Below are 13,029 nucleotides of genomic sequence, written 5' to 3'. Positions count from 1 at the left end.
AAAGAAACAAATGTTTAAAGCAGAATATTTAATAAACAATAACATTTGAGATTTTATCTAATTTAAAAATGCACCCCAGATTACAGATGCTCTTATGAGTGTTTGAAATTTGGAATTTGAAAATGGTGTTTGAAAAGCCAATAAGCGCTCTCACTCAACCTATTGGACAAATGTAGATGATATGGATGCTTTTGGAAGGCTCATTGTTTGGATTTCAGCTTCTGATGAAGACTCTGACAGACCCAACCATAGCGAAATGCCTAGATCTTGGGTGAAACACATGCTTTAGTACATTAATGAAATTGCAAGCAGTCAGAAAAAATCTCCAAAGACTGTACTTTTTAGCTCAATCCATTCCAAAGTGAGCTGAAACCCAACAAGTGAGCTGTAAGGAGAAAGCAAATTGGAAAGGTAAAAGCACTCTAGGACAGTAGTAATATTAGGAGTCTACATTTGGACTTGTAGCAAGAAGAGGGACCCAGATTGAAATTTCCACATTAAGTCTGTATCTTTAAAAGGGGATAAAGTAGTTTCAGGTTTATATCACAACCTGACTCCCTACAAAAGCAGATGTAAATGCTCTCTGGAAAAGAGCATGCCCAATTGAGATGCATAGTTTACCCACAGATTAAAATCAGGCAAATATGGTCTCATAATAAAAGGTCAATAAACTAACAAGGAAACAAACAGCCGTGATTGAGAGTCAGCAGAAAAGTCAAACGGTTGATTGGCATACTCCTTATCCAGGACCTTAGATACTAAAATCATCAGAGTAGAATATAAAATAACCATGGCATAAAAGGTTGAAGGAAAGAAAAGATGAAATCACAAAAATGAGCAAATAATAAGAAACTAACAAAAATGACCCAGCAGATTTTTTAAAAGAACCAAATAGGGCTTCCCTGGTGTCGCAGTGGTTAAGAATCTGCCTGCCAATGCAGGGCACATGGGTTTGAGCCCTGGTCCGGGAAGATCCCACATGCCGCGGAGCAACTAAGCCCATGCGCCACAACTACTGAAGCCCGCGCGTCTAGAGCCCGTGCTCCGCAACGAGAGAAGCCACAGCAACGAGAAGCCCGCACACTGCAACGAAGAGTAGCCCCCTCTCACCACAACTAGAGAAAGCCTGTGGGCAGCAACGAAGACCCAATGCAGCCAAAAATGAAAAAAAAAAAAAAAAGGAACCAAATAAAGCATTTAGAAATAAAGATAGAATTGTTGGGGAAAACCCTTTGATAATTAAATGGTTAAATATGCAATAAGAGAGAGTTAGTGAACAGGAAGATCAGTTTGAAGACATTATAGAGAGTGTAGCACCAAGAGACAGCAAGTGAGACAACAAGAAGGAAAAGAATAGAAAAAGTGGGAACGAATAAAGGAACAAATTCATATATATCAATAATGACAGTAAATACAAGGGAACCAAATATGGTGTTAGCTGTGGGATTTTTATAGATGTCTTTCAGGTTGAGAAAGTTTCTGCCTTTTTCTAGTTCGCTGAAACTTTTTCATTTTGTTTTGTTTTTTGGTCATTAATGGATATTGGATTTTGTCAAATGTTTTTTCCGAATCTGTGTTTCGGAATTGAGATGATGATATGGTTTTTCTGTTAATACGGTGAATTATACTAATTGATTTTTTTTATTGTTGGCATACAGTTGCTTTATACTATACTGATTGATTTTTGAATGCTAAGACAACTTTGTAGTTTGGGGATAAGCCCAACTGTATCATCTTTTTTTTTTTTTTTTTTTGGTACGCGGGCCTCTCACCGCCGTGGCCTCTCCCATTGCGGAGCACAGGCTCCGGACGCGCAGGCTCAGCGGCCATGGCGCAGGCTCAGCGGCCATGGCTCATGGGCCCAGCCACTCCGCGGCACGCGGGATCCTCCCAGACCGGGGCACGAACCCTCGTCCCCTGCATTGGCAGGCGGACTCTCAACCACCGCGCCACCAGGGAAGCCCTGTATCATCTTTTTTATGTGTTGGTTTCAGTTTGCTAAAATTTTCAAACAAAATAAAATTTAATACAAAATGCACTAATGGACATATAAAAATAGTGTACCAAACTATTAGAGAATACACATTATCTTAAAGCACACATGAAATATTTACAAAGACTGACCATATGCTAGTCCATAAAGCAATCTTGACAGATTTCAGAGAACTGGTACCATGCAGGCCAGTTCCCTGATGTTTGTTCAATTTAGTTAGACATTTAAAATAAAAAGATAAATTGTCCTGTACCTTTGAAAATTAAAAAAACACACTTCTAAATAACTTATGCATCAAAGAAAAATTATAGTATAAAATAAGAATAATTAAAACAGAATCATAGTGAAATATTATATCAAAATTTGTAAGATGAAGGTTAAATGAATATTTAAAAGGAAATATTTAGCCTTTAAAGCTTCTATTAGAAAAGAAGAAAGTCTGAAAACTAATGACCCAAGCAGCCTCCACCTTAAGCTATAAAAACAGAAGAACCCCAAAGAAAATAGAAAGAATGAAGGAATAAAGACAAGATTTCATTATTCCAATTTTCCGTTTCGTTAATCCTTGACAGTTTGACTAACTTTTTGTAAAATTTGTATGGAAGAACAAAAGCCCAAGGAGTAATTGCCAGTGCACTGCTGAAGAAGAGGAATAAATTGAGGAGGGGGGCACTTGCCCTACCAGATATTAAGACTTATAAAGCTCTTATTATATCTTTATATATTCAGACAATGTGGTCATGGCCAGGGATAATTAAAATAACTAGTGGAACAGAATAGAGAGCATTGAAACAGACACACTCCTGTAGGTGTTCTTGATGTAGGATAGAGGTGGCACTACAGAGTTGTGGGGAAAGCATTTTTTTTTTTTCCCAATAAAAGTTTTGGGACAATTGGTTGTCTGTTTGGAAAAAAATTAAATCAGATTGAATGTACCCTGATACACAAAACCCAATTCCATATGGTTTAAAAACAGATGTAAAAGATGAAACAAAAATCTGAGAAAAATTATAGAATATCTTTCTGAACTAAGGATACAGAAGGATTTTTAAAATCCTGACACAAAAATTGCTTACCACAAAGGAAAATATTGATAAATTCAACTATATTAAAACTGAAAACTTTTCTAAAAATATACTAGAAAGGCAGTGAATGTACAACTTCTAAAATTAGGGAAGGTATTTGTAATACATATCACTGATGAAGGATTGTGTCCAGAATAGAAAGAACTCCAAAAAATCAATAGGAAATGACAGACAACTTAAAAGAAAAAGGAGCAAACATGTGAATAGGCATTTCACAGAGATACACAAACTTATGATAAGATATACAACCCCATAAATAATTAGGGAAATGCAAATTACCTCTACAGTGACCCATCATTTTATACACACTAGATTGAAAAGAAAAAGTTTGACAATAGCAAAGGTTGGTGAGGATGTGGAGCTAAGGAAATATATCTAGACATCATTTAGCATGTTAAACACCTCTATTCCTTTTGACCGAGGGAGTCCACTTTTAGGAATATGCCTTAGAGAAACCAGTGAATAGATCCACTAGAGATCATATATGAATGTACATAACAGTACTATGCATAACAGCAAAAAAATTGGCAACAACTAAATAACCCAAAAGTTTATTCACATGAAGCTAAATAAATGAATTGTGACATGCTTGCAAAATGGAATACCATAAATTGGTGAAATTAACAAACCAGTGTTTTGTTAGATGTGTGAAACATAAAGTCATAATTTTGAGTGGAAAAAAAGTCCCAGAATATAACATTCAGTAATTCTTTCCCCATTACACGCTTCTAATTGAAGTATAGTTGATTTACAATGTTTCAGCTGTACAGCAAAGTGATTCATCATTCAGTAATTTTTTATGGCGTTCAGGGGAAGTAGGTGGTTAAGATGATAGAGGAATATGCAAATAGATGCCACAGTAGTAATATTCCAGTTCTTTAGCTGAATGGTGAGTTCTCTGGAGGTGATTTCATTATTATGCTTAATAACAGAAATATTATATACATATTCTCTTGTATATATCTAATATTACATGATAAAAATGTAGAAGCACTTAGTTGGCAGAAATATTTAAGATTTAAGAAATGTAATGAAATTTAACATTGTGAGCTGCTGAATTTTGTGTTCATTATTTCAGTAGTTTCTGGGGTTTCTCAATCCCTTTCAATCTCAGGGAGCCATCTGCTGGAGAATTGCTTCATCTCCTCAAAACAAGTTTAATTTTTTTTTCTCTGGCCTTTAAGTTTTGCATCCCATTTGAAGTCAAAGTTAAAAATAAATCTTGAAAATTAAGGCAGTACCATCCCTAGTACTTCAGTCGCTCTTTATGTGTAGAAAGCATTTTGCTACAGTGGCTCTTGATTATATTGTATAGGGGTTCCCAGGAAAACACTTGCCAACAAGTGTTTCTTCTTTTAAAAGTCTGCCACTTGGATGTGTCACAGCCATTCCATTTACAGGGGAAATGGGAGAAAGACTCATGCTTAGCCTCTTCCCAGAGAATTCACCCTGTTTCTTTTCATGGTATCCTTCCTCTTCTTCACGTGTCCTAATTTGTGTACCTTAGATTTAATTTTAAACTTTGTAAAGGAAAGAAAAAGAGAGGTTTGACCCTGAAACCTAATGAATAAATAGGCAAAAGACAAGGATTCAAATTAATCATTGCTATTCTAAAGAGACAGAAAGTAAAGGCAGGAGCCTATTCTTCCTATAAGTCAAAGATAGGTCATGTTGGGGAACAAGCGTTACAGGTGGGGTCCTTCCTACTCCTATTGTTGGGATGACATATTCTCAACCAAGGGTTCCCCTTGGACTCATTAGCAATACTCTGGGAATGCTAGCTATGTCTCTATCTTCTGGAAATCTTAAAATGTCTAAACTGATAAAAATGGATTGAGAGAAACTGAGCATCTTTGGTGGGAACTGCCTATTAAATGGTAACTGGACTTTGTAGCAGAACCAGGTTACTCGGGCCCAGACCACGGGGCAAACTTTCTCCCATATCTTCTATTGATTTTGTTGGGAAGATCATGGCCCTGGTCCCGAACAAAATGAAAACTCTTGGTTTTGGTAACCTTAGGCAGAAATGTTTGCAGTAAATAAAGAAAACAGGCCTGACCTAGAGAGTCAAAATTTGGGGTTTAACAAACCCATTTGAGGCTCTGCTGTGATATTTGAGCACCCGAGGCAGTTATATCACCAGCGAAGTAGGCTGTAAGTAATACAGAGCTTATAAAACTTGCTCTCCTTAGCCAACTGTGTACATTTGGAGAATAGGCCTGCAAAGCATTTGACTTCCTCAGAAGAAAAGCCCCATATAAGTTCAAGGTACTGTTATGGGTTATGAAACAGCTGTGAAAAGATTCTGTCAGAGAGTGGCCAGACACATGAAATTGGCTTGGAGATGGTACTGTCTAGACATATTTTTATTTTCTTCCTGCCGCTTGCAACAGGCCATTTCTCTGTTTGAGCTGTTGCCACACTACTTAATATGATCAAGCATCTCTTGGCCATGTGGCACGTAACCTGGCATCTCTATTTAATGTTTTACAGTTTTAATTTTAACTTTCAGTTCACCTCAAGCCCATCAATCAGAAATCAAACCATGTTCCAGACCCTGTTGCAGGCTGAGCTGCCTAATGTCCAAACACCTGTGTAGGCGCTTTGGCTGACACCTAAGTCAGTTTTCTCACTATTGTTAGGTGTCAGAATTCTTGACATTGGACATGCTAGCCAGTGACTTGATCTTGGTAAGAGTACTATGGAAAAATCCATTAGCTCCACGGCAAGTAGCTTTAGTCATTGCCTGACTGTGCATCCTGAATTCAGTGGGATGCCTTGAGCAGATGCTGGTTCAGCATGAGTGACCAGGGAATTTTATGTAACCCGTGTCAGGTGTTTGGGAGTGAGAGCAGTGCGAAGTGGTTGGAGGATTTTGCCTCTCACGGGAGATGGTTACTCGGAAACCATCATGACTGCCCCTTTGATTGCTGTTAGCATCAGCGTTGTTGTTTGGTTTTATGAAGTAATCGGTGTCCAGTCAACCTGGGTAAAAGAAGCATCAGTTACGAGGATGCACTTTCCATGCCAGGGGACATGACTAGAAGAAACTTCTTAGGCTGAACTCTGAACCTTCCCTTCCTGGGTTGCAGTGTTCTTTAGGGATTCTCAGGACAAATATAACTTCAGTCTCTGATCACTGTCGCCAGATGTTGATATATGAGGTGTATCTGTTATAAATGGTAAACCAAGAGCATTTTTAAAGGTTCATTTTTTCTTTTTCTGTGCTATCTTTGTATGGAATAATTGTGCGTGTGTGTTTTATGTTGATCCACATGCTTATTTGGGATTCAGATAAATGAAAATAAAATTTGGGTTTATCTTAACCCCAAATTACAAAATTCAGAAAGCATTACCCTATAGCCTTTAACATATAACCTGGTAGTGTTATTTGAATGAGTTCTTCGTTTAGTTTCAGGTCTTTGAGTCGGGGATCCTGTTATTGTTTTTGGCACAGTTTTATTTGCTGAATGATTATTTCATGTGATTGTTCAGAGGTGTTCATAACATTATTATTTCTCTTAGATGCAACTGTGGAAAGACTGGCTAAATACAGATGACTTTCTCTTTAGTTTTTATTAGTGGAAGAAGCATGCATACAACTCTGGGTTGTTTTGTACCTGTCCATTTGATATGTTGCCTTTGTGCTTGTCGCAAGATTACTCAGAGGAATGTGTTACTAATTGCTTATTAAATGCTATTCTGTGTTTCCTTAGATCCAGTTGTTAAAAACCTGGATCTAGCTCACTGACTGTGCATTCCTCCATCAATCCATTCATTCAACAAATACTGAGTGCTGCAGACTGCCAGGCACTGGGTTAGTCACTGGTGATACAGCAGAGGACAAGATTGTCCTTCCTTTATCCAATAGTTTTTCACCTTTCTGGGCCAAGCTGCTGTAAAATACGTTGTTTTGCTAATATTAGAAAGGTTATCATACCTGTTTTTGTTACTGATCTGTAATAGTAGTCAACATTCCACTGGAAATTGCAGCAGGGTACAGGTGCCATTCTACTAAAGATGTTTAACAGCTACAAAATGGTTGTAGCCTCCTAAAAAAATAAGAAAATTCCCTGGCAGAAAAAGATAATGAGGGAATAAAGCTAGACTAAAGGAGAACTCTCACTCCTGTAAGGCTTGTCTCCCTCCTATTTTCTCTGCACAGTTTCTGAAACTTCCTTTTTCTATAGCTGTCTCCCCAGGCTTGCTCAGGTATTAAAAGTGACAACTAGTAAACCTTATACAGTTCTTTGTGTTGAAGGTCAGTGTTGCTGGGACAAGGAGAAGACTTTCGTCTTTCACCCCACACGTCAGACAGGGTCCTTCCTTTCCCTTTCTCAATATACAATTGAATAATTGTATATTACTCAATCATGTGTTTCTGGAGAGAGTATTCCTCAGTTTTATTGTCTGACTTGGAGTTAGACATCTCATATCGGGCATTTCAGGGCAGGGAGGAGAAGGAAGGCTTTACCATGGGGGATGAGTGTGGGAGAGACTGTGAGACATGAGACACGTTGACCTGAGCAAGGTCCTCCAAATCCCATTGTGAAGGCAGCAAACATTTTGTTTGCGTAGACTTGCATAGATGCTGCCTTCTCCTCAGGATGCAAAAGGATGGGGGAAGATGAATTTTGAGGTCCCTTTCATTATTTTTATAGCTCTGTATTCCTCCCCTCAGCTTTACTGAGGTATAACTGACAAATTAAATTGTAAGATATTTAACGTGTACACTGGTGAGTTGATATACACATACATTGTGAAAGGATTTCCACCATCAGATTAACACATTCATCATCTCACATATTTACCTTTTTTATTTTTGGTGAGAACATTTAAGTTCTATTCTCACAGCAGATTTCAATTGTACAATATGGTGTTTTCAGCTGTAGTCACCATGTTATACATTAGATCCTCAAACTTTATTCATCTTATAACTGAAAGTTTGTATCCTTTTGCCAACTTCTCCCTATTTCCACCTGTAACGGCAGACCCTGGCAATCACTTTTCTATTCTTTATTTCTGTGAGTTAGACTTTTTTTTTTGATTCCACATATAAGGGATACCATGTAGTATTTGTCTTTCTCTGTCTGATTTATTTCACTTAGCATAATGCCCTCCAGGTTCATCCATGTTGCAAATGACAGGATTTCTTTTTTTTTAAAGGCTGAATAATATTCCATTTATGTTATAATATACTTATATTACACCTATTTATGGGTATAATATAAATTATATAATATGAATAATACATATAAATATTTATAAGTATATACCACACCTTTATCCATTCATCCATTGATGGCCACTTAGGTTGTTTCCATACCTTGGCTATTGTGAATAATGCTGCTGTGAATGTGGGGCTGCAGATGTTCCTTCAGGGCAATGATTTCATTTCCTTTAGATATATACTCAGAAGTGGGATTGCTGGATCATGTAGTTAGCTCTATATTTTAAAGAGGAGGAACTAACTGAACACATTGAGGACCAAATAGAAGTTGTCCTTGCTGGTTGGTGGTGGTCAGAGCAAGGGTCCCCAACCCCAGGGCCGTGGCCTGTTAGGAACCGGGCTGCAGAGCAGGAGGTGAGCAGCGGGCAAGCAAGCCAAACTTCATCTGCCACTCCCCATTGCTCCCCATCGCTCCCCATCGCTCGCATTACTGCCTGAACCATCCCCCCTCAACCCCTGCGGTCTGTGGAAATATTGTCTTCCATGAAAGCGGTCCCTGGTGCCAAAAAGTTTGGGGACCACTGGGTCAGAGGACAATGGTTCAATGATGAGAGCTGGAAATCCATGGCTCAGAGCTCTGGCTTCGCCTTTGAGGTTCTTAGGGGATCAGTATCATATTGTCACAATTATTCCATCTAGTACAACCCTCTTAGGTTTGTGGAGAGGAAGCATAACTAAAAGTGATTTTATAACATTTTAAAAATAATAGTGTTCTTTTTAGCCTATGACACATTTCTGTCTGTAGGAGGAAGGTCAACAAAATTGTCAAATAGTCTTGATGATCCCTGATAGTTTTCTCCATAATCTGACCCTGTTACTTTTTCTCTATCCACCATCCTTCTCAACTTCTCTTTAGCTAGAGTCCCTGGTCCATCTTTTTTACCCCCACCCCAGCTTTATGGAGATTTTATTGACATATAACATATGTAAGTTTAGGGTGATGATTTGATACATACACATACACATGATAATCATTTTGATATATATATATATATACACTGCACTTTGCTATATATATATATATATATATATATATATATATATATTGCAAAATGTTTACCACAGTAAGGTTAGTTAACAGTTCCATCCCCTCACATAATTACCATTTTTTTTGGTATGGTGATAACATTTAAGATCTCCTGTCTTAATAACTTTCAAGTATATGATACTGTGTTGTTAATCATAGTTACCATGCTGTACATTAGATGCCCAGACACAATCAACTGCTTTTTCCTCCCCCCCTCCCCAATTGAGCTCTCCTAGCAAAACTTGGCCCTGGTTAAATGTCTCTGCCTACTCTACCCCTCCACCCATTCCTGCATCCAAGCAGCTGAATGTGGCTGAAGAAAAACACACAATCATCTTAACACGCCTTACTTTAAATTTATGACATCACATCTCATGTGGACTCATAGGGTTGCCTGGCAGTGCTACCTCATTTTCCTCAAGAATTCACTCACACATCCTTCAAGATGACTATTTCACACTTTTTCCTGTTGCCTCAAACCACCACCATTTCTCTTCTCCTTTCCAGTTTTTTATTTGACTAAGAAAAGAAATATAACTTTCACGTATTCCTACCACCAAATCTACCCGCCCGCCGGCACGTGCCTGCTACGGCAGAGGATGTAGTTGAGCAGGCCATTCACTGGGCCCCCTCCCCTCTCTGTAATAGCAAAGAAGCCAACCTTATATGGTGGCCACTACGTGCCAGGCTTAGTTCTAAGTACCTGATATATTAACTAATGTAATCCTTACAACAGCCCTGTGAGGTAGGACTCATACCAGTCTTACAGTGAGAAAGCTGAGGCGCACCAGAATTCAGTAACTTGTCCAAAATCACACAGCCATAATAAGTTTGTTTGGCTCCAGGGTCCATGTGTGTAACCTCTCCATTATACCTCATCTCTTGGGACATTCCTCCAGCCACTCTCCCCTCTCTCCTGCGTCATCAGTTTCCCCCTCTCTACCAGATCTTACTCATCAATTACAAGCAAATTCTAGTAGCTCCTATTTTAAGAACCTACCCTTGGCCCCATATCTCCTTCCAGCTACCCCCTAATGTCCCTGTTCTCTTTTTCAAATTTCTCGTGTTTTCTCTATTTGCTGTGTCTACTTCCATTTTCCTAATTTTCTTTGGAAGCACTTCAGTCTGACTTTTGTCCCTACCATTCCAGGGAAACAAGTTTTGTCAAGGTCACTAATGACTTCCCAGATGTCAAAGCCAGAGTCTCAGTTTGCTACTCAGTCCTTCAGTCTTAGTTTTTCTCCCACCTGTGGTCCTTTTTCTGTCTCCTTTGCTGGATCTCCCTCTGCTGGCCAACCTCTAAATGTTCGATTGTCCAGGGCTTGGGCTGGACCACTTCGCTTTCATCCACTCTCATTCTCTTGGTGATCTCAGCCAGTCTCAAGGCTTTAAATATAATTTATAAGTCGATGATTCCTAGGTTTTTATTTCTAGCTTTGACCTTCCTTAGACTTCCAACATTTCCATTTGTATGTCATAGGCACAAGCCACCACACAATTAATATATCTCAAATAAAATTCTTGATTTTGCTCTTTATTCTTTAGTTCCCATTTTCAGTAAAGTGGGGTCTTCTTCCCACATCGCACGTTGTAATTATCAGCAAGGCTCTACCTTCAAATTACATCCCAGATTTGACCACTGCTCTCCCTTTCCCCTGGGTTTTGAAATAGCCTCCTATTGGGTCTCCCTGCTTTGTCTCTTGCTCTGATATAGCCTATACTCTGCCCTGCAGCAGAGTCATTCTTTGTAAATATATGTTAGATGTGGCCCCTGCCTACCCCTTCCCCCTCATTTGCTGTATTCTCTCTGTCCCTCCTGCCCCCCCAGCCCAGTCTTCTTTGCCATTCTTAGAACACAGCAAGCAGACATCTGCCTCAAGGTTTTGGTCTTGCTGTTCCCTCTGTTCTCCTCTGCTTGGAATCTTTAATGACCTAAATGAAACAAGAGAATTCATTATTTTGGTATGATCTCTGTTCAAACTTTACCTTATCAGAAAAACTTTCCTTGATCTCTCCATCTATAATAGTAGTACCAGGGATTTTCTATCTTCTTGCTGGTTTTAATCAGAGTGTAATGTATTGTATATCTATTTGTATGTCTCTTTGTTTGCTGTACATCTCCTGAGGGACATATCAGCTCCATGAAGGCAGAGACATCATTGCTCTATCCCTAGTGCCTGGAACTAGGTGTTTGATAAATATTTGTTGAATTTTTGGAACAGTGACAGGTATTAAGGCCCACAAAGTTAAAGGATATATAAGAATGAGAAAGATTAGAGGTAATATTTTTTTAAGTTAAGAAAACCTGTAAATGATAGATGAAAAGGGATATATGTGGAGAAAATTGTCTGGAAGAGGAAAAGGAAAGTCTCAGAATTCTTGGGTGGCTTTACACCTCCCTCTCCTCTTTACCATCTAAAGAGCATTCCCTGTTGCAGTCACCACTGTGTTCAGAGCCAAGGGGGAGACCAAGGAAAAGGCCTTCAGTGGATTTTGTGGGCCCTTGTCCGGGGCTTCAGAGGTGCCTTCAGGATGTGGGTGGGGGCTCAAAATATTCCTCGAAAATGAAAATTAATGCAATAAAATGAAATTGGGGGCCTTATGTTTCCTAATCCAACACTTTTTGAAGCATCACAGATGACGCGCTGTGAATTTAACTCTTACGATGATGGTAATGATAATGGTTTTTTTCATGTGTTGCTTTTCTGACTGTCCTTGATCAATATTTCATTTCCCAATCCCCTTTAGAATTGTATGGAGAACGTTGATGTAATGGTTTCCCGTCTCTTGGGTCACTCCTCTGTAAGGAACACAGATACAGGAGTGGATTTATGGACCTCTCACTTAACACTGTTGTGAGTTCTACTCACTAATGTGGAAGAAGAACAGAAAGAAAACTGTGCCAACATAATGAATTCTCTTGTTTAGTATTATGAGATAGAAAGAGATTGGAACACTCCTTTTAAATTCTGTTAGTATTTCAGTGTGCTTTCTAACAGATAAATCTTTAATGAGCTCCAGAAAACAGGAAGAGGATGTTTCCTACCCTTGTAAGTATAAATATGGCTTTAACAAAAATCCGTATTACCTGAACTTTGACTCCCAATAAACATGCGTGATAATCATCTGACTTAACTGTGGTTTTGAAAGTTTAAAATGTGAGTATACGGTGGGCATGTAATCCCGCAAAGCTCATATTGCTCAACTTTAGCTATAAAATTTGTTTTAAAAGGCCAATCATGATTGTTTTGTAGCATTTGGGTCATTTCAGAAGATTCATTTGTATGCACTCACTGCATTTCTTCATGTCCCCTTTGCTTTCTTCTTGCCTAGAGGGAGAAGAGGATGAGGATGAAGAAGATGAGGAGGAGGAAGATGAGGAGGAGAAAGATGCAGACTCCCTGGATGAAACCTTGGGTGATGACACCGAGCTGCCTGGGTTTACTCTCCCTGGCATCACGTCTCAGGAACCTGGCTTAGAGCAGGGAAACATGGTCTCTTTGGAGGGAGCCACCTACCAGGGGCCGGACACCATCGAGTGGGAACAGCAGAGTCAGGGCCTGGGTAAGAGTCATGTGTGTTTCCTTCCCTCCTCTCTCCCCTCATTTTAGTTTTCTTAGGTGACAGCTTTCCTTCATTGGCATAGATGATGGAACAAAATGGATCTTCTGTTTACGGGTGTTTCAGCTGGGAA

At 39.1% G+C, this 13,029-nt stretch overlaps 1 protein-coding gene across 2 annotated transcripts in view; it reads left to right on the top strand.

Annotated features, from left to right (window-relative positions):
• ARMH4 (armadillo like helical domain containing 4) overlaps positions 1-13,029 on the top strand; it is a 122,956-nt gene that overhangs the window by 26,278 nt on the left and 83,649 nt on the right. For both annotated transcript variants that reach the window (XM_081229418.1, XM_081229417.1), the window contains exon 4: positions 12,669-12,899. In XM_081229418.1, the coding sequence (XP_081085544.1) occupies positions 12,669-12,899 (231 nt within the window). The remainder of the gene's footprint in view (positions 1-12,668; positions 12,900-13,029) is intronic.

This window comes from Mesoplodon bidens (genome assembly GCF_964165515.1).
Source record: "Mesoplodon bidens genome assembly, chromosome: 3".
Taxonomy (NCBI): Eukaryota; Metazoa; Chordata; class Mammalia; order Artiodactyla; family Ziphiidae; genus Mesoplodon; species Mesoplodon bidens.
Note: the sequence above shows the minus strand (reverse complement) of the source record. Positions and strands in the feature narration are given on the sequence as shown.